A 23,248-nucleotide genomic window follows, 5' to 3' on the forward strand; every position below is an offset into this window, starting at 1 on the left:
TATATCTTCTTGCAACTCTCTCTTAATTTCTTTAGGAATTTCTGTGCTATATCACTTGATGCATATGATATTGCTTCATTAGCTATGCTACCCTTTAGCAAGATATAGTTTCTTTCCTTATCTCTTTTAATTAGATCAATTTTTGCTTTTGCTTGATCTGAGATTGGGATTGCTGCCCCTGCTTTTTTTTTTTTTTTTTTTTTTTTTTTTTTTTTTTTTTACTTCACCTGAAGCATACTAGATTCTGCTCCAGCCTTTTACTTTTACTCTGTATATATTACCCTGCTTTAAATGTGTTTCTTGTAAATAACACATTGTAAGGTTCTGGCTTTTAATTCAGTCTGCTATGTGCTTATGTTTTATGGGAGAGTTTACCCCATTCACATTTATGATTAAAATTAATTCTGTATTTCCTGCCATCTTATTAGCCCTAAATTATACTTTTCTCTTTCCTTTTCCCTTCCCCTTCTTCCCAATATTTTACTTATGAGCACTACTTGCCTTAATCAGCCCTCCCCTTTTCTTATATCTTTCTCATACTATTTCTGTTTTCCCTATTAGCCTACTCTTTCCCTTTTCCTCTTCCGCCTTCCACTTTCCTGTAAGGTGAGAAGTTTCTCTGTGAAACCAGATATGTCTAATATTTTCTCTTTGAGCCAAATCTGATGAGAGTAAGATTCATATAATGTTCATCCCCCTCTCTTTCCCTCAATTATAATAGATTTTCTTTGCCTCTTTGTGAGATGTAATTTCCCTCATTTTACCTCCACTTTCCCCTTTTTCTAGTATAATTTCCTTTCCACCTTTTTTTGTAACAATTTCTTTTTTATATTATACCAGTAATATCAAATTGTACCTGAACTATCTATGTATATCCATAACAGAGATACAATTCTCAAGAGTTCTTTTCTATTTACCTTTTTATGCTTTTCTCGAGTTCTATACTTGGAGGTCAAATTTTTTGTTTAGCTCTGGTCTTTTCATCAGAAATGGATGGCATTCACCTGTTTCATTGAATGTCCACCTTCCTTCCTGAAAGAAATGCTCAGTTTAGCAGGGTAATTTATTCTTGGCTACATTCCAGGTTATTTTTGGCTTTCAGAATATCAGATTCCAGGCCCTTTTGATCCTTTAAGGTGGAAACTGCTAAGTCCTGGGTAATTGTTATTGTGGTTCCTCAGTATTTTAATTGTTTATTTCTGTCTGCTTGCAATAAGTTTTCTTTTGTCTCATAGTTCTGAAATTATGCATGATATTCCTTGGAGTTTTAATTTTGGGGTCTCTTTCAGGAGATATTCAGTGAATTCTTTCAGTGGCTATTTTACCTTCTGATTCTATGACATCAGGGCAGTTTTTTTTTTGATGATTTCCTGAAAAATAATGTCTGGGGTCTTTTTTTCATTGTGGTTTTCCAGAAGCCCAATAATCCTTAGATTGTCTCTCTTAGATCTATTTTCCAGGTCAATTGTTTTCCGAAGTAGGTATTTTACATTTTCTTCTGTTTTTTTTTCATTTTTTTTTTTTTTTTTTAGTTTTGCTTGACTGATTCTTGATGTCTCATTGAGTCATTTCCATTTGTTCAGTTCTGATTTTTAGCACATTATTTTCTTAATTTACTTTTTTAAAGTTCTTTTTGTATTTGCCCAATTGAATTTTTAAATGAATTGTTTTGTTCTAAGGATTTTTTTCCCCCATTTCACAAATTCTGTTTTTTAAGGAGTTATTTTCTTTTTTCCATTTCACAAATTCTGTTTTTTAGGGCATTATTTTTCTTTTTCCATTTCACAAATTCTGTTTTTTTAGGGAGTTGTATTTTTTCCATTTTGTCACATGTATTTTTTAAGGAGTTATATGCTTTTTCCATTTCACTAAGTCTATTTTGTAATGAATTTACATCCCCCATCTGTGCTGCTTGCTCTAGTGTCTGTTCTTGGACCTGTTTGCACATGGTCTTCCTTCCCCAGATTAATACAGACCTTTTCTGGAGATCTTTGAAATTATCTTCTGCTGTTAATTTGTTAAACTCTCGATATTCATGGATTCTGCCACTCCAGAACTAATTCAGAGACAGGATTTGCTATTTAAGTCTAAATGTTATGGGAGAAGGTTAGAAAAAACCACATTTCCTCTCCATTGTCTTGGCTCCTCTCCCTATCATTGTGTTTCTGTGGATCTTCCTCACCTGAAATCTCATAGAAATAACTTTTTTTCCTTCATTCCTAAAACACTCACTTATTCTCTCAATACAATTCCATTTGGTCTTCTGTGGGAACCCTTTTAACACAAATCTCTGCAGCTCAATTTTCTCTTGCTCTTTTTTTTTCCCTACCTTATAACTTTTTAAAAAATGAAATAGGACTTTTCTCTATCCTCTGGCTTGGATCTAAATGAGCACTAGGACTCTTGGAAATGTTCAGAAATTTCCCTTCAGATATTCTGCAAGTGTTCATATCTATCTCCATCTAAACAATTCTCTTTTTTTCCCCTCAAGCACTATTGTTCAAGATGAATTGTTTCTTATTTTGTCTTTAATTACTGAGGTTAAAGCCATCATGTATATTACTAAAATTATACAACATTCATTGTCATTTCTTTGACTCTTAATATCCTTCCCAGTCTGGCTGTGGGCTACTTTTTCAGGCTTATCACATCTTTTTTTCCACTTTCACTCTTTATGGACAATCCAAATTGATTGACTGTATTTCTTGCTCTGTGACATGCTGTCTTAACTCTGTGCTTTGGTACCATCTGGCACCATCTTTGAAAATTATTCTTTTCCTCACCTCTGTTCCTTACAAAATCTGCTTTTCTTCACAGTTCAGCTCAAGTACTGTCTCCTACATGAAGTCTTTTCCCATTCTTTTTTTGTGTCACAGACACTTCTGGCAGTCCTGTGAAGCTTATGGACCCTTCTCAGTATAATGTTTTTAAATAATTGAGGAAAATGCTAAATGTTAGTGAAAATAAAGATGTAATTTTTTTCCCATTTAAGTTTATAGTCTCTGAAATCTATCCATGAATCCCGTGGGAGTCCTTGCTTTAATTGCTGCTTCCTCTCCTACTTTTCACTTATGTAATACATATACTGTCTGTGTGTATGTATTACTTTCTGATTCTATGACATCAGGGTAGTTCTCTTTGATGATTTCCTGAAATGTCTAGGCTCTTTTTTTCATCGTGGTTTTCCAGAATATGTACACATATATAATATATGTGTACACATTCCTCAAAAGAATATAAAGGCATGCATTAATGGCATAGACTTTCATTTTCAGATTATATCCCTAGTGCCAGATAGTAATTGGCACAAAGTAGGAGCTTAACAAATATTTTTGACTAATTTGAAAGAATAATACAAAGACAGATATTTTTGGTTTGGAAGTTTGATGTCTAAATTTTCTCTTTGAAGTAGTCTATATTTAGGTACATTGGGTATAGCATATGTTCTTTAAAAACCTAAAAGGTTGTTATAATATAGACATATTTTATATCTTTAAATTCAATTCTATTCAATAAAGTGCTAGAAAAAATTTTTTCATGTAAATATTCAGTTTTATTCAATTAAACACATTTTTATTAAGTGTCTGTTATGTGTAATGCACTGTTTTAATGTTTAGGAAATCAGGACAAATTTTGCTTGTCCAGTTCTTATCAAACCTTGAAGACCCACTCAGGTGTTATTATTATTTTTTTTTTTATGAAGCTTTGCTTAAGTCCTCTAGCTATAAATTATCATTGTCACCTAACTTCATACTACATTATATTTCTCTTATTTATGTATTCTTGTTTGGATTTTTATTTATCAAAATGCATTTCTTATTATAATTAAGTTATATAATCTTTGATTTTGGGGTCATGCTTTGTATTCTCTTTTTTATTATTCCCATGGAGATGCTAAGTTTTTGAATGAATTTGAATGAATGGGTAGTTTATCTGGTGATATTTCAGGGTCTGGGGCTGGCACTTTTTTAGGATTAGCTCTTGTGCCAACAGAAAGTTAATGGGAAGGTTCATGTTTAAAATAGGAATTGCTTCAATTTTAAGGTTTTATTGTTTGTAATGTCTCATATTTACTGTTCTGATTATTTGATAAGATCTATTTTTCTTCCCCTCTAGTATGTAGGTGTTCTATCATTCTTCAATACATTGATTTTCTTTGACCTGTAGCTTCTGTATGCTTTTGGGATTTGACATTGTTAACTTTTAGTCCCACCATTAAATTTTCTTCTCTGACTCATGTATTTCTGAGGGGCATATTGAATCTTTGGTGTGTTTATATCCCTTGTGCAGGTTCTGTAGTTTCTTTAAAATTATCCTCTTGAAATGAGTGAAGGCTCACAATCTTAAAATTCAATTAACAACATTAGTTAAGCATCTATTATGTTTACAGAATGTTGTTAAGTTCTTGAGATGCTTGGGATGTACAAATTAAAAAAAAATTCCCTATCTCATGGACTTTATTTTCTTTTGGAGTGAATAAAATGTAAAAAAAAAAAACCTATATAAAATAGTATATGATAAATGCACAAGTAGGCACAAAATACCATGCAGAATTGAAAGAAGATATTTAATTGAGATCAGGGAAGAGTTTATGGAAGAGATAGTTTAAGTTAGCTCTTTAAAACGTTTAGAAGGTAAAGATGAGATAGAAGGCTGGATAAAAACTAGAGGAAAACTACCCTTAGCATAATGATCAGGTGAGGGCATATTTTCAAATGAGATGAACTGTGATAGGATAAATGTCATAATGTGAGGAATAAATACTGACATGGAGAAAGTTTTGTTTGCTGACCAGTACTTTACAAAGATTTTGAGAGGCATCTATGCAGTTTCTAGACTTCTATGGCTTCTTCGTTGTAGTGGTTGATTTATACTGGATAAGTTTATCCTAAGAAAGTTTTCTTAGGAAATAGTGATAGTTTGTATATGTATCTATTCTTTCAATTTTTCATTATCAGTAATTTGTTTAAAATGTTAGATTTAAGTTTTCTCAATCTCATACTCTAACTTTTGTTCTTTTGACTTACTTTAAATCAATTCTTTACACAAATATCTAATTCACAAAGGACACCTTTGTTGACAAGCAGATAATTTTTATTTGTTAGAATATAATTTTTTTGTCCTGGCATTTTTCCATGACTGCCAAAAACCAATGCAGAAGCTAATTACTTTGGGTTAATGTGTAATTTTTATTTATTTTTTTAAATCTTGCTATTATATCTCTGCTCTTTGGTGAAGGAGCCTTTTTGCTCTTAGAAAGGCTGGTCTTCTGAATGCAGACGTAGTCTGTTCCATGATACTATTGCTTTCTAGAATTATGACTTGCCCTAGCCACACAACTGGAAAGTTTTAGAGTCAGCAATTAAACCCTGTCTGATTTCAAGTTCAAAACTCTAGATAATTATGGAGACTTCCCTGAGAAGACAAAGAAAGAATTACCTTTTAAAAATAGGGCAATAGAGACGTATATATTTTCTTATTCCATTATTATTTAACTTGGGCATACTGAGTTCTCAAATTGCATGGCATGTTGTAGGTATGAATGACAATAGGATTTATAATATTTTGAGCCCTTTGAGAGAAAGATACATAACTAATTATATTGTCTGTGTTTACATAGAATTCAAAACCTGGTGCTGGAGAAAAGTCACAGATTACCTGGGATAATCCTAAAGAATTAGAAGGCTATATCCAAAAACTACAAAGTGCTGCTGAACGACTTGCTACAGAAAACAGAAAACTAAGAAAATGGCATGTCACATTTTGTGAAAAGGTATGTTTTATTTAGAAAATTGAGGAGGTTGTATAGAGCCCTTCCGTTTTATTAACCAGCCTCTGCTTTTTAACAGGTTGTAGTGCTCATGAATATTGACCTGCTTCGGCAACAGCAACGCTGGAAAGATGGGCTTCAGGAACTGAGAACAGGTTTAGCCAGTGTAGAAGCACAGGTATGACTTAGACTACTATCAGCTGTGAAACTTGAAATTTTCAAATTACTAATGAAGTAAAGAAATAATACCATATTCTTTTATAAATATAATACTTTCATGTTGGGACACCAATGTTCCTTTCAGATTTCAAATTCTGTGATCTTATAACATAAAACTATTTAAAAGATCTTAGTAGAAATAAATATGATATAATAAATAAATAGTATACTTATAAATAAATATTATACTTATATTTCAAAAGTATGAAAATATTGTCCTTTGTTATTTTGAAATATTTGGCTATGTAATCAGCCAGTTTTTAGCCCTTATCTTTTGCTGTGTGCTGTCAACATGCTGATATTGAAGCAAACAATTTCCATTTATTGGATATTAATTTTTAGATTGTTGAGATATTTCCCCCCCAAAAAAAACCATTTTGAGACATATGATGATAATGATGAAGACAGTAGTAATGATAATTATTTAGTAAGAGCCAATATTTAAATAGCACTTTAAAATTTGCAAATCATTTTACATGCACAGTATTCTCACTGAGTGTTATAACAACTCTGTTATTATTTTTGCTATTTTATAGATGCTATTACTGGGCTGAAAAAAGAGAAGTGTCTAAGGCAGGATTTGAATTCAAGTTTTCTTTATTGTAATGACTCTTTCATTAGCTTCTTCACTGCTTATAGTTAAAACTCATTTGTCTGGTGTTTTAAGATTTAAGCTTCCTTCTGTTGATTTCTCATAGCATGATGATGAGTCAAGTACACTCAAACTGGTTCTTCCAAATTGAAAGGCTTCCAATGCTCTTGTGGTTATATATACTGTTGTGCAGTCTACTTAGCTAAAGAGTATAAGAGAAAGAAGCAACTTATCATCAGGAGATTGTCCATTAAGTTATTATTACTTATTTAGCAATCTGAAACAAAGCAAAATATTAAATGGCCTCTTTTCTTGCCCGATAATGTCAGGATGCTATTAAGAATAACCACTTTTAGATTGTCTATAAACATTGATTAAATTATTGCTACTCTAAATGCTAATTACTTAAAAAAAACCAATAATGTGACTTTATTGGAGTAATTGAACTGTATCAGTATCAACATTTTTGCTATGTTTTCAACAGTTCTTGGAGAAGCAAATACAAAGGCCAAATCATCCAAAGAAACAAGAAATTTCATTTCGTGGGACAGTTTGTTATCTTACTTTTTGGTGCTTAAGATGAACATAAGCAAAAAGATCAGTACTGTAGCTTATGCCTCAATATCTATGTTTCATGCTTCATCATTTTATTGTATTTTACTATTATGATTAAGAAAATCTTTAAAATAAAACCAAAATATAAGTGCTTATACTTGACATTGCCATTAAGAAGGTGAACATAAGGGAGAATAGTAGAAAATGTCAGAAAATGTGGTTGTATATGAAAACAAGAAAGAGCCCAAAGTCTTGTAGATTACACAAATTCTCTTGCCTGATTAGGATAAGTCTTTTTTTTTCTAGGGGGGGGGTTCTCTGTTTTATCAGTATAGGATGGTGGTTCTCAAAGGTTTTGGACATTTAACAGTTTTTGAGGACTTTTGACAAGGGCTTCTGTTTATATAGATACCAATATTTGCCATATTGAAAATGAAAACATTTTACTATTATTATGGAAATAGTTTTGAACTTTTAGCCTTCCTGAAAGGGCATTCCCCCTTAAGGACCTCAGACCATAGTTTGAAAACTTCTGATCAAGAGGTAAGTGTTATGCCACAGCTCTCTTTAACTGTCCTGACTCAGTTTCCCTATACGAGTTTCTCTTGTCTCAGTCTCCCTAACTATTCCCCTTAGTTGTAAACCTCTGGTCCATTAAGAGTGAGGATCATTTATTCTAAGGTTATAAATTGTTAATACAAGCAAGATAAACAAGAGAGTAGACCTCCTGACTCTTTTCTGTCCTCAAGAATTTACACTATTCCTTTAAAATATTCCAAGATACCTCACTGACATCTTTATTTCTGTGTATTCAGATGTCCTGTCTCTGGTTTTTAGGATTTATGGTCTCCCCTATCCTGATAGAAGTTTTCATGCCCTTTTCCCTTTTCTTTGTTTCTAAGACGTATTTAAGGGTTTGAGATTCTCCCATTCATCACTGGATGCTGGACGCTGGATTCTTTGAGATGACAGTCTCCTCCAGCTCCAGATCCAACATGGATCTCTTGGTCCCAGTATATCTTTATCTCTTTCTGACTGGATAATTTGAGATGAGAGTCCTGTCCAGTCAATTATGATCTCCAATTAATAAAATATTAAAAGTTCTCTAATCTCTCTCCTGCCTCAGTTTCTCCGGCATTACAGTAAGAAAACACCTTCTACTAAAGCAAACTGTCAACTTACAGTCTTAGAAAATTGCTTGGAAGACTGAGAGGGTTTTTAAATTTTTTTTCAATTTTTTTAAATAGCCTTTTATTTACAGGTTACTTGTGTGGGTAATTTTACAGCATTGACAATTGCCAAACCTCTTGTTCCAATTTTTCCCCTCTTTCCCTCCACTCCTTCCCCCAGATGGCAGGATGACCAGTAGATGTTAAATATATTAAAATATAAATTAGATACACAATAAGTATACATGACCAAACCATTATTTTGCTGTACAAAAAGAATCGGACTCTGAGATATTGTACAATTAGCCTGTGAAGTAAATCCAAAATGCAGGTGGGCAAAAATATAGGGATTGGGAATACAATGTAATGGTTTTTAGTCATCTCCCAGAGTTCTTTCGATGGGCATAGCTGGTTTAGTTCATTACTGCTCCATTGGAACTGATTTGCTTGATCTAATTGCTGAGGATGGCCAAGTCCATCAGAATTGGTCATCATATAGTATTGTTGAAGTATATAATGATCTCTTGGCCCTGCTCGTTTGACTCAGCATCAGTTCGTGTAAGTCTCTCCAGGCCTTTCTGAAATCATCCTGTTGGTCATTTCTTACCGAACAATAATATTCCATAATATTCCTATACTACAATTTATTCAGCCATTGTCCAATTGATAGGCATCCATTCAGTTTCCAGTTTCTAGCCACTACAAAGAGGGCTGCCACAAACATTTGTGCACATACAGGTAAAAGGGTTTTTTTAAATTGACATTTTAAAGTCAAATTTTATTTTATTTTTTCCTAGTTCTTTTATTTCTCTCAATACTATTTTCTTTTTCCAAATACATGTAAAAATAGTTTTCAACATTCATTTTTATAAGAGTTTGTGTTCCAAAATTTTCCCCTTTTTTTCCTTATCTCCCCTCTCCCCAAAGACAGCAAGCAATCTGATATAGTTATACATGTATAATATGTTTAAGTGTATTTCCATATTTGGGGAGACTGAAAGGTTGTCACTTACCGAGGATTGGCAATCAGGCTGTATCAGAGGTTGGATGGTCTTTCCAGACTATAAGGCCTGTTCTCTTTCTATGATAATACTCTGTCTCTGAATACTTTCTTCAGGAAGAGAATCTTAAGATTAAGAACATGGCAAACTGATAAAATATGACTGAAAAGTATTACTAGCTAGCATTTACATAGTGCCTAATATATGCCAAGCATTGTGCTAAGTCCTTAAAAAAAGATGATCTTATTTTTTATTATTTTTTATTCCCAGCCATTAGCAAAGAGCCTGTCAAATAGTAAGTGCTTTCTCCCCCACTCCTAACAATTTTATTTTATTTCATATTAGACTTTGAGCTTTCTCTGTCTCTCCTTCACACTAAAGAATGTCATCATTTCACACAGATATATAAGATAGAGAAAACTATCCTATTCATACTTCTCTTTATCTGTTCTTTCTTTGGGGGTTGGATAGAATCTTCTTCAAAGGTCCTTTATGGTTGATTTGAATATTTGTAATACTCAAACTGACTTAGTCATTCATAGTTGTTCTTTGAACAATACACTGTTTTCTTGGTTCTGCTCATGTTACTCTTCATTATTCTCTTCAAATCCTTCCTTGTTTTTCTAAAATCAACCAGGTCATCATTTCTTACAGTGCAGTATTATTCCATCATGATTATATACCACAACTTGTTCAGCCATTCCCCAATTGATGGACCTTCCCTCAATTTCCAGGTCTTTGCCTTCACAAAGAGAGCTGCTATAAATATTTTACAACATATAAGTTCTTTTCCTTTTTCCCTGGTTGCCTTGGAAAACAAATCTAGTAGTGGTATTTCTGGGTCAGACTGTACAGTTTTATAACTCTATGGATATAATTTCAGATTGTTCTCCAGAATAGTTGGATCAATTCATGGTTTCTACCAACAATGAATCAGTGTTCCAATTTTTTCTCATCCTATTCAACATTTGTCATTTTTTCTTTATATCACTTCAGCCAGTCTGATAGGTATGACATGATATCACTAAGTTGTTTTAATTTGCATTTCCCTAATCTGTAATAATTTAGAGCATTTTTCACATAACTAAGTATAGTTTTGATTTATTCATCAAAAAATTGCCCATTCATATCTTTTGACACAGTTTATATTATATTATATTTCAGATATGGGACTGAGAAACTGTATATAAAATATCCCTCCCCCCCCCCAATTTTCTGCGTTCCATCTTTCTAATTTTGACTACATTGGTTTATTTGTACATAATCCTTTTTTAATTTAATGTAATCAAAATTATCCAGTCTACAACTCATAATGCTTTCTATGTTTTGTTTATTCACAAATTCTTATTCATAAGTTTGATAGGTGATATATTAAATATTATTCTGTTTATGATATCTCCCTTTAAACCTAGCTCATGTATCCATTTTGAACTTTATCCTAGTAAATGATGTAAGATCTAGGTCTGTACCCAGTTTCTGCCAGGCTGCTCTCCGGTTTTCCTACCAATGTTTTTTAAAGCAAATGGTGAATTCTTAAGCTCAAAGCCTAAATATTTATATTTGTCAAATACAAAGTTACTTTAATCATTTCTACTGGGTATTGTATGTCTACTTTGTTCCACTGATCCACTTTTCTATTTCTTGGCCAGCACCAAATAACTTTGATAATCATTAACTTATTATATAGTATAAAATCTGGTACTTCTGGAACTCCTTTAAATTTTTTCCATTAATTTAACTTTTGTTCTTCCAAATGAATTTTGTTTTTATTTTTATTCTAGCTCAATAAGATAATTTGTGATAATTTAATTGGGATGATATTGAATAGGTGGATTAGATAGAATTCTCATTTTTATTATATATTACTTCTAGTCACTCATTATGAAGACCAAATTAGCATCCTGGACACCTTAGAATCAGCCAAAGTCAGTGTAAGCAAAAATCCTTGGTCTTATTCTTTACAGGTAGTAGTGAATTGGATTGACACAGAATCTCCACAACCTCTCCTCTTTGTCTCCCGCCCAGAAGTGGCCCTGGCTGGTCTTACACCACCCCCTAGTCCCTCCTACAATTCTCTATATATGCCAGTTATCAAGCCAGCACAGGATAGTGGGAAGGGCCATTTTCCAAGCATATGCTTATAGAATATTGTCCAATTAGTAATTAGCCTTAAGTGCTCTGTTGTGCGACCTCAGTGAATTAACTCAAGAGTTTCAGCCCTTTACCACAATTATTGCTTCTTCATTTATTTAAATCTGAATTTATTTGTATAAAAAGTGATTTATAATTATGTTTATTTATTTCCTGTCTTTGACTTGTCAGGTATTCTCCTAGGTATTTTATGTTGCATATGATTATTTTAAATAGGATATCTTTTACTATTTCTTCTTGGAGTATTTTGGTGGTGGTTTATAGAAAATATGAGGATTTATTGGATTCACTTTATAACTTGTTATTTTGTTAAAATTATTTCAAATAGTTTAGTTGAATCTCTAAGATTTTTAAGTCTCTTATATTGTTCATAGAAAGAGATAATTTTATTGCTTCATTGCCCATTTTGATTCCTTTAGTTTCATTTTCTTCTCTTGCTGCTATTACTAGCATTTCTGACACAATACTGAATAATATTTGGGATAATGAGAACTCTTGTTTTACTCCTGATCTTATAGGGAAGGCTTCTAGCTTATATCATTACAAATAATGTTTGATTATGATTTTAGGTAGCTACTTATGTAGGAAAAATACATTTATATCCTTGCTTTTAACTGTTTTTAATAGGAATGAGTGATTGTGTTTTGTCAAAAGCTTTTATTGCATCTGTGGATACAATCACATGATTTTTGTTCCTTTTGTTATTGCTATAATACATTATGTTAATAGTTTTCCTTATATCAAACCATCCCTGAATTCCTTGTATAACTGTCACATACATATACATATACATTCAGAATGTATAGTCTTTGTGATATATTATTGTAATCCCCTACCTAATATTTTGTTTGTGTACTAAGCACTTACAAATACTGTCTCTTTTTTTCCTTCACAACTGTGGGAAGCAGGTGCTATTATTGCCTTGTTTTGCAGTTGAGGAAATTGAGGCAAATAGATTAAATGACTTGCCTGGAGTCACACAGTAAATGCATTATGCTGCATTTGAGCATGATGAAAATAAGATGGATGGTATTAACATGAAATTGACTGTCTTAATAGAAAAGAAACAACTGATTACCAATGGCAGAAATCTTATCTAAGGCACTTTTTCTTTGTGCATCAATAGTACACCTAAAGAATGGATAAAAAGAGAAGATGACACTGTAGTTACAAAATTTCCAATTTGACCTATTCTGACCAGTTACTAACTAATGAAAAAATTAGGTAATGGATAAAGAAAAAGACATTGATTCATTTTTTCCTCTTTTCTTATGTCACTTTAATCTATGAGAAATAATTATTACGTTGCAGAAGTTAAGATGGCCAAGGAAATACCAATGAATACTAGATGTAGAATGTTCTATTCTGTGGTACCTGAATGTTCAAAACTTTTCCACTGACTGAAGTAACTTTAACCTTTTTCATGATTTTTGTCATTGGAAAAATCTGCCTTATCCTAATAGTCTATCACTTCTCGCTTCTTCCTTTGAATAGTCAGTTGAATAATTTCTAGTTCTCTCTAATCAAAGAGTATTAATTTTTTGTTTTTATGGGAGAATGTCTCCTTATCCAGCTATTAATCAGTTAAATATTTATGGATCACTCCTTGTGTGCAAGGAAAGCATACTTATAAACTACTTGTGGGCAGTATTTGAACTGCAACGCAGCATGATACTATGGTAAGATTTTTGTTTAGAGGAGACAGAAGTACCAGTATGAGTACTATCTCAGGTACTACCTATGTGACTCTGGGCAAGGTTTCCTTTCTTGTAAAATATGGAGATGGGACTCAAAGACATCTAAGGTTCCTTTCTGTCCCAAATCATCCTATGATTCTTACCAAGACTAGAGACAAGGAAATCAAGAGTAATAGTGATTATATAATATAAATTCATTTGTAGAAATTTGCAGAGGAAATTGATAGGAGGATTAGAGTAGTATTGCCTTCCAAGGAGAACAGCAAGTATGTAAAAGTGGGGTATCTACAAACATTCCTATAATGCTCTCATTATTTATGATAAGGATGGGGAACCTGTTTTCTGCCAAAGGCCATTTGGATATTTACAAAATCATTCATGGGCCATACTGTATTATCAATTTACAGAACTCAAGCAGTGAGAGGTTGTTCTACCTAGCTTTCAGCCTGTGATTGATTATGCAGAGGTTCCCCACCCTTGATCTATGACATTAGAAGAATCCAATATGAATGTTTACTTCAGTCTCTAGTATACTGTATGAGGAAATACAAATGGCATTTACGAAAATGAAGTTGGGAAAACCAGCTGTGCCAGCTCAAATATTTTTAATTTTTTTTTCTGTAAGCAAAACAATTTTGAAAACATTAAGGAATAAAATTTCAAGATATAGGAGAGAATAAGAAAAAAATCCAAATAACTGTAAAAAATTACAAACAATATCACTATACAAATACATTTCATAAGTCATTAAATAAGTCATTAGAACTACTGCATAGACTTTCTTGTCTTAGTAAAATCCTTATAAAAATGAGCTAAATTATTTAGGATATCCTTGATGAAAATACTGATGAGCAGATATAACTTTTGCAAATGGCTTTTGGTAATTGGCTTCATTTTCATTCATACAACTGACGCAAAGGTACAGGGGTCTTCAAACTATGGCCTGCAGGCCAGATGTAGCAGCTAAGGATGATTATCCCCCTCACCCAGGGCTATGAAGTTTCTTTATTTTAAGGCCCACAAAACAAAGTTTTTGTTTTTACTATAGTCCAGCCCTCCAACAGTCTGAGGGATAGTGAACTGGCCTCCTATTTAAAAAGTTTGAGGACCCCTGATTTGAGGACAGATCTTGCTGTATTTGTGAGGCAGAAGAAAACAATCTCCTATAAGAGGATATTTTCATAAAATTAGATTTTTAGTAAATTAGTAAGTTCAATTGGATGTTATTTTACTCAAATTTCCTTACTTCTATCATATTTATTACAGTAGAATGGAAGCTTCTTGAAGTCAAGGACAATTTTGCTTTTAGGAATATATGACCAAAGCCTAGCCCACTTCCTAGAATACATATGATTTTGGTTCAATTAATTTGGAAATTAAAGGTAAATTTATTGTATCTTTCCCACCCATAAAGGATATTGTCACTATGTTGAGATTGTATAAGATTCCTTGTAGTCACAGAGATACAATTGTTAAGTGATCCTCTTTAGGTATTAAATTGTATTGATAAATGTGGAGCTATATACTCTCCAGCATTATTTGCTTCTTTTATGGAAGATGCCTCTTGTAGAGTACAAATGATAAATTCCCCATAGATGGTGAGGTCCTGTACATTAGAGACATCATGCTCATGGGCCATAGGCCTACAAAACAGCCTGTAGAACGAGATCAAAATGTAATTTTGAAAGGTTTAACAAAATAAATAAAAATACAATACAATGTACATAATATTAATTTATGCTTTTCTAAGGTAAATATGTGACCCCCCCAGGGATCCATTTCTATTGGATTTTAACTCCACATAGGTGTCAATAAACTGTGCATGAGGATCCTTGTGGAGCAAATATTACTTAGAAAGTCATACATATTTATATATTTCTTTTTTTATTAATATGTCATCGCATTAAAATCAGATAGGAACTAATTTTGATTTGTTTGGGGCAGAACTTAGGAGTTTTGAGGCCAAATGTCACAGCATATTTGAGACCACTGATGCAGATGTTCCTGGTCTGGAAGCCCTTCATTGAAATTATGTCTCTGATCTTTGGTGTACATCCCAAAGCAAGACAATTTACCATTTAGAGATTTAGTTCTATTATCTATAAAGTGAGTTTAGTAATAATTGTTGTAGTTATTTCAAAGGATTGTTATGAGGCAAGTGCTTTAAAACCAAAAAAGTGCTACAAAAGAAAGCTCTTTATATTGAAAAATTGTTATTAAAATATTTGAATTGAGGTAATTATTTCATCTAAAGATTGAAATTTCTTTAAATGGTATTTAATATAGTAACACAAGAATATTAAAAGAAATATGTTATAACCTAATTCTAATTAAATAATGTTATATTTAAGGGATTCCAAGCAAGTGACATGCACGCATGGAAGCAGCACTGGAATCATCAGCTCTACAAAGCCCTGGAGCATCAGTACCAAATGGGCTTAGAGGCACTTAATGAGAATCTTCCAGAAATAAACATAGATTTAACTTATAAGTAAGAAAATTTTCATCACTGTTTAAAATAGAGTTTATTTTGTAAACTGGGGTTTTTAATTCTTTTTCTAAATTTTTAGTTGTATGCATTCCCTTTTCATTCATTTGTTGTTTTTTTAGAGAAATAAATATTGTCTCATTGTCATGAACTTTATTAAAATTATTGAATATTTCTATAATTTTTTTTCTTTGGCCCATTCATTATTTAGGACTAGATTATTTTCTGGCTGATTTTCAATGTATGCGTATAAATCTTTGATTAAATGTAATTTTGTTGCATTATGGTTTGAAAGTACTGCATTTAATATTTTTGCTTTTCTTACATTTTCTTGTGAGTTTTTTAAGGTTACAATACATGGCCAGTTTTTGTAATTGCATTATATAGAATTGAGAAAAAGATATACTCCTATATTTTATCATTCAATTTTCTCTAGAGGTTTACCTTATTTAACTCTTCTAAATCATCTCTACAACTTCTTTCTTGCTTATTTTATAGAAATCTTATCTAGTGATGAGAAGGGAAAGTTGAGGTCCCCCAACAGTTTAGTTTTGCTGTCTCTCTTTTCTTTTGTGACTCATTTAACTTTTCCTTTAAAACATTTGGATGCTCTGCTATTTAGTACGTATATGTTTAGTATCAACATTACTTCATTGTGAATAATGCCAAAATATCTCCTTTAATTACGTCTATTTTTTGCCTTTGCTTTGTCTGAGATCATGATTGCTGCTCCTACTATTTTTACTTCAACTAAAGTGTCTTCTCTAGCTCATTAATTTAATTCTATGTCTTTTTATTTCAGGTGTAGTTGTTGCAAGCAACATGTTGTTGCATTCTGGTTTCTAAACTATTTTGCAAACCTCTTCTATTTTATTGTTCAATTCACTTCATTAACATTCATACTTATAAGATTGTGGTGTTCTTTTTCCTCAGTTCTATTTTTTTGTTTGTTTATCCTTCTCTTATTTTTTACCTAGTTCTCCTTAAAAGTCTATTTTGCTTCTGACCTCTTTGTTTCTGACTACTGCCTCTCTTTATCTTCCCTCCTTATTATTGCCGTCCCTCTTTTCTTTTAACTTCTTCTATTCTTATATCACTTTTGAGTAAAATAGGTTTTTATACCTAACTGGATGTGTATATATAATCTTGTCTCTTCAAATTAGTTCAATGAGTGTAAGGTTCAGGCATCTTTCCCCTTTTCCCCTTCACTATAAAAATTTTCCTTGTGAGACTTTTTTAGTTGAGATAGTTATTATTCTGAATTTTCCTTCTCTCTTCTCCCAATTCATCCCTCTTTCTCATCCCTCCATTTTTTGAGCTCATCCCAACATAATTAGTGTGCTCTCTGTTTATATAGAATCCTTTTAATTGCCCTAATAATGATAAATTTCTTGGAAGTTACATGTTTCATCTTCCTTTATAGGAAACCATTTATAAATGGTTTCTCTTTTACATTAACTTTTTCATGCTTCTCTTGAGTCTTACATTTGAATGTCATATTTCATATTCAAGTTCTGATCTTTTCATCAGAAATGTTTTAAAGTCTTCTATTTTTTAAAAAAATCCACATTTTTTACCCTGAAGGATTACACTGTTTTGTTAGATAAGTTATTCTTGATTGTAATCTTACCTCCTTTGCCTTCCAAAATACATTTCAAGCTCTCCATTTCTTTAGTGTAATTATTAAATCTTGTGTGATCCTGACTGGGACTTCATGGTATTTGAATGATTTATTTTTGGCTGCTTGGATATATTAACTCTTAAACCTGGGAGCTCTGGAATTTGACTATACTTTTCTGGGAGTTTTCATTTAGGGATCTCTTTCAGGAGGTGATTTGTGAATTCTTTCATTTTCCATCTTATTCTCTCGTTTTAGGGTATTATACAGCTTTCCTTTACAGTTTCTTGAAATGCTTTCTTTGATGATAGATATTTGGTACTCTAGTAATTCTTAAATTATCTATTCTTGGTCTGTTTTTCTGACTAGTTATTTTTCTGCTGACATATTTTGCTATTTTATTTTTCATTCTTTTGACTTTATATTATTGTTTATTGATGTCTCATGGAATAATTAATTTTTACTTGCCAAATTATAATTTTTCAGGAATTATTTTCTTCTTTCCAATGAGTTTTTGTACCTCTTTTTATATTTGACCAATTCTATTTTTAATATTTTAAAATATTCTATATTTTATCTTATCAAACTGGTAATTCCTTTTTTATGATTTTCTTCCATTGCTTTTATACCTTTCCCTTATTTTCTTCTGTCACTTTTATTTATTTTAATAATTATATTTTTGCTCTTAATTCAGTTCTTTTAGGAATCTTGTTGAGCTTGTGTCCAATCTGCATTTTTCTTTGAGGCTTTGCTTATATCCATTTTACATCATGATCTTTTGCATTTTTCTTTTGATTTTCCCTGTCACCATAGTAGCTTTTTAAAGTCAAGTTCTTTTTTGTTTGTTTGTTTGTTAATTTTCCATCCTTGATTTTTAATAAAATTGAGCTCTGCTCCCCTGGAGTGGGGACAAAGAAATGCTGTCCAAAGCTTGAGGCTTTTTTTGCACTGCTATTTTCATAGCTGGTTCTGGGGGTCTGTAAGTTTTTGTTTCTTCTAAAGGGGAATGATTTTTGGAGAGGTGTGTTCCCTACATTTTTGGTTCATGCTCTGGTTGTTACCCAGGAAGAGCCTTTTTATGAAACCCCAAGTGATTACTCTGCTCCTCAGGCCTCCTGCTCCCTTGTGACCATAAGCATTCCTCTCTACTGTGGAACTGCATATGGGCAGTAGATTTGCCATATAGTGTACATCTCTGCTCCCAGTGCCAGCACAGGGATTTTCTTTAACCATTTTCTGAATAACTGTCCAGTTACTTTACTGTCTCTGGCCTGAGAGCACTTGATACTACTGCTTCTGTTGATGTAGTTTACAAGGCCTACAGCTGATATTGCCACTATATAGGCTCCAGGTCCGTCCCTATCTCAGTGTTAATGACCTTTCCTTCTGATCTTAGAAGCTGTCCTGTTCTGGAAATAATGTCTTATTCTAATCTTTTATTGGTTCTGCCACTTCAGAAATAGATTCAAGGCATTATTTTAAAGTGGCTTGGAGAGGACTGTTGAAATAACTCAGATGTAATTCTCCCTCTTTTCTGCCATCTTGTTTACTCCCCTCTAAATTTCTTTATAATATTTATTAAAAATAATTTGTTCAACTTTTAGACAAGGAAGATTACAATTCAAACCTCCCTTTGAAGAAATCCGGGCTAAATATTACAGAGAAATGAAGAGATTCATCAGTATCCCAAACCAGTTTAGAGGAGTGAGTGATGTAGGAGATGAAGGTATCTTTACTGTTATGATTGAAAGAAATGCAAGTGGATTTCTCACTATTTTCAGCAAAGCAGAAGATCTGTTTAGAAGACTGGCTGCTGTTTCAGAACAACTTAAGGTAATAATTATGCAGTTTTTCACTGTATATTTCTGTTGTTTTTGAGATGTATTTCATTTGAATGATTGTATAATAAATGTATATTAATTTTTATTGGTAACAGTAAATGTACAAATTTATATTTTCCTTTGTGTAAATTGGCATGTAATTTCAAAATTCACATAGTGTACTGCATAGATTGCAAGATTAGTAACATAAACAATATAGGTTTGAATCCTGCTTCTGAATCTCTTTGTTATGTGTGCATAAACAAATCCCTTCCCTTCTCTAAGCCTCAATTTCTTCGTCTCTAAAATGAGCATACCTGTAGTATCCACAAATTTGTTATGAAGCTCAAAGGATAGAATATATAAAAATGTGTTGCACATTTAAAAAGTTCTACATAATTGCCAGATTTTATTAACTTTGAGGGAGTTTGGAAATCATGAACCATATTTGGGGATTCTTATGTTTATAATTTTTTATTACAAGTTTAAAAAGAAATATCAATAGGGGAGGTATTCCTAAATATTTTTATAGTATTTTGATTTTGATTTGAAATATATAGACCTTCAGATTCTGTAACCTGCTTAGCATCTAACAAATATGTCAAAGGTTTAAGCATATGTTAAGGTGGAGGTAATGTAATATCCACCTCTGCTTGAGTGCGGTGCTCCTGTTACAGAATTTTTCATATAGTTCTATATAATAATTTACAATCTTATATGTAATCCACAGGTAATATTTTATGACACTGTCATAAACATATGTCTATATCTTTCTCTGTATTTCCATATGACTTTTTAATCTAATTAGATATATTAGTTATATTCTTAAGTAGCTTTCTGACTGGTTAGAAATTCGAATGAATGTTCTTTCCTATTTCATTTGTCTTCAGTCTAACTCTATAGCTATGGCAACCATTGCTCCCTGATGAGTTTATGGGAAAAAATTATGTTTACCAAGTAGACCATTTTTGTTTGAATTATTTTTTCAATATTATGGCATCTGAGAAATATACAAATATATGATAACTAAATTCGTTTGAACATTCATGTGATTGATTTTTCAGGTAATTTTCATTATTTTAGAAAGAAACCAAACTCTGGTAATTTAAAAATATCCTATGTAAATAGCACTGTACCAGGATGCAGCACAAATTTTCATATTTGCTAAAAGTATAAAATTTTTTTTATACATTTTGAAAGTTTGTCTTTCATGTCTATTTCACCAATGTCTAATAGGTCACTTTAAAATGTCAATGACATCTAAAGCTTAAAAGTGGTTTACATGTCATCCCATCTCAAGTCTTAGAAACAAAAAGATTGGGACTAGCTGATTTTTGATATTGAATATTTATAGTTTTGAATTTTATCTGCTCTTTATTTTTTCTATACCATCATCAAGTATAAAACATCTTCCAACTTAAAGTTATAACAAAACATTATTGGTCATGTGCTTTACCACAATAATAAGTCTTATTTTTGGAGGAGGCAGGAAAATTACTGCTATTTTCTAATTTTAACATGTGTTAGTTGTTTAAAAAATTAGTGACATTTTTTTTAAAGAACTAAGTTTAATTCTAAACTAAGTTTGTTCTAAACTTCCTAGAAGATTTTTGAGTTCGATTTTGTTGTTTAATTTTTGTATTCTCATGGCCTCTCCATTTTATATCACTGCTAACACAGGTCATCTGAGAAGGTCAATTAATTTTGATTGAATTGAAAAACAATAATATATATTTCTAATATATATTTTTACAAGTCAGCTAACATATTAATGAAGTTCTAGGTATGACTAGGGCTACTTGTTCTTCTAGGCAAGATGATATATTCATCCAAGGACATGATGAGAAGTTGAGTTTAAAATTTTCTAGATTTTTCATATAAATGTATTTTTGTTCTTCTTTAAGAGAAAAGAAGATTCTTTATAATTTAAATAAATAAAAATATAAAATGTGTAGGCTTAAGTTGGCAAATCTACATAGGATGCTATTACAGATCAATAATATTTCCTTATAATCACATGCCACAATTTATTCAGACATTCTCGTTAATGAACATCTCCTCAATTTCTAATTCATCACCCTGAGAAAAGAACTACTACAAATATTTTTGTCCTTTTCCTTATATAATATTTTTTAAAAGAGAAAAACATGAGAGATTAAAAAACTCAGCAGATCAAATCAATACATCAGAAAATATTTTTGTACAGAATAATTTGGTCACCAATCTGAGCCTTTATGAGTCTTTTGCTTTTTGACTAAATGAACTAATAGGAATAGGCTAATCCTATCTATCCCTTTGTCATGATGTTTTAGTTAGTATTTTCCAGAAGTTTTGATAATAGGGTTTCATCTTAAGACTTATTTTTGTCCTAGATATTTTTCATGTTATAAGAAATATATAGAAACTATGTGGCTAATGCCAATGATTACTTTATTGAGAAATTATTAGAATTCAGGAGATTGGATCAGCAGAAACTAGTAAAAGTTCCAAGAATCATGGTTCAAATAAAGGGCTAAATAACAGAATTGTCAGTTTAATATCATCTATAGATGAAAGAACTTGAATTCTAAGAAATTAAAAGTGAATTTCCTAAAGCCATATGTGGCTTTAATGTAGTGCTTATATAGTTGGTAACCGGACTATGATTATGTCATTTCACAATTGCAAATTTTACATTAAGTATATTTATTCTGACTTTTAAAAACTAACAGTTTTTCCTATTCTGAAATCATAATTATCTCTATATTTTTGAAAAGCAATGGGTTGTCATTGGACAACTAGATATGGAGACTCTTGTGGAAAAGCATCTCTCTACTGTACAAGACTGGGAGAAAAATTTTAAAGCCCTCAAAGTGAAAGGGAAAGAAGTGGAACGACTTCCAAGGTATTGGAATTTGTATAACAAATTGATTTTATATTCTTTTAAAAATAAACTTTTAGTTTTATCTTTCATTTTTACACTGCTTAAATTTTTCCTTGTATTTCTCTCCTACCAGAGAGCTATCACATATAACAAATATTTTTCAAAAATATTTCATTTTCTCAGCTACATCTAATACAATTTTTTACATTTGTCTTTAAAATTTTGAGTTCCAGATTCTCTCCCTTCCTTCCTTCCCATCTCACTCCCTTTGAGAACTGAGGCATTATGCAAAACATTTTCATAAAAGTCATTATGGAAGAAAACATAGATTCTCTCCCTGCTCCCACCCCCCTCCAAAAAAAACCTCAAGAAAAATAAAGGTCAAAAAAAAGCATGCTTCAATTTGTATTGAGACATAATCTTTCTCTGGGTATGGTTAGCATTTTTCATCATAAGTTCTTCAGAATAGTTTTGGATCATTGGATTGCTGACAATAGCAAAGTCATTAGCAGCTGATCATCCTACAATATTGCTATTATTTTGTACATAGTTCATTTCCTTTTTGCATGACTTCATGGAGGATTTTTCAGGTTTTTCTTCTCATCATTTCTTACAGAATAGTAGTGTTTCCTTATAATCATATACCACAATTTATTCAAACATTCTCCAGTTGATGGACATCTCCTCAATTTCCAATTCTTTACCCTAAGAAAAGAAGTGCTATAAATATTTTCATCCTTTTCCTCATATATTTTTAAAATAGAGAATCCTAAAAGTTTAAAAAATCAGCAAAATCAATCAATGCATCAGATAAGTCTCAAAATACGTGTCTTAGTCCATAGTTCTGGTCCATCAACCTATACAGAGGTGTTTGGAAAGGTGTCTTCTCATATCTCTTTCAGACTGTGCTGCTGCTTTGTAACATTCTTTCACTTTTTTATGTACATTGTAGTAGTCTTGTATTGTTTTCTGAGTTCTACTTTCTTCACTTTTCATCATCAGTTTATGTAAGTCTTTCCAAGCTTCTCTGTATTCTGCATATTCATCACTTCTTATAGTACAGTAATATTCCATTGCATTCTTGTATCACAATTTGTTGAATCATTCTCCAGTTAATGGACATCCTCTTTATATTGTAATTTCTTTTCTTTGGGAATGGGGTGATAGAACTGAGCTGCTTCTCCTGCCTCACCTCCCTGCTGAAGTATATTAAGTGGGATGGCAGGAAGAGAGAAACTTCTTGTTCCTCAGCTGTTGGTAAAGAATTGGTTCAGCCCAAGATGCTAAAGCTCCAATAAAACTATT

General features: G+C 31.8%; 1 protein-coding gene across 2 annotated transcripts in view; it reads left to right on the forward strand.

Moving 5' to 3' along the window:
- Positions 1-23,248, forward strand: part of DYNC2H1 (dynein cytoplasmic 2 heavy chain 1) — a 355,585-nt gene that overhangs the window by 37,254 nt on the left and 295,083 nt on the right. For both annotated transcript variants that reach the window (XM_031961078.1, XM_031961079.1), the window contains exons 14-18: positions 5,621-5,773; positions 5,850-5,948; positions 15,506-15,645; positions 18,865-19,093; positions 21,837-21,964. In XM_031961078.1, coding sequence (XP_031816938.1) covers positions 5,621-5,773; positions 5,850-5,948; positions 15,506-15,645; positions 18,865-19,093; positions 21,837-21,964 — 749 coding nt within the window. The remainder of the gene's footprint in view (positions 1-5,620; positions 5,774-5,849; positions 5,949-15,505; positions 15,646-18,864; positions 19,094-21,836; positions 21,965-23,248) is intronic.

Source organism: Sarcophilus harrisii, chromosome 3, assembly GCF_902635505.1.
Source record: "Sarcophilus harrisii chromosome 3, mSarHar1.11, whole genome shotgun sequence".
NCBI classification, from domain to species: domain Eukaryota; kingdom Metazoa; phylum Chordata; class Mammalia; order Dasyuromorphia; family Dasyuridae; genus Sarcophilus; species Sarcophilus harrisii.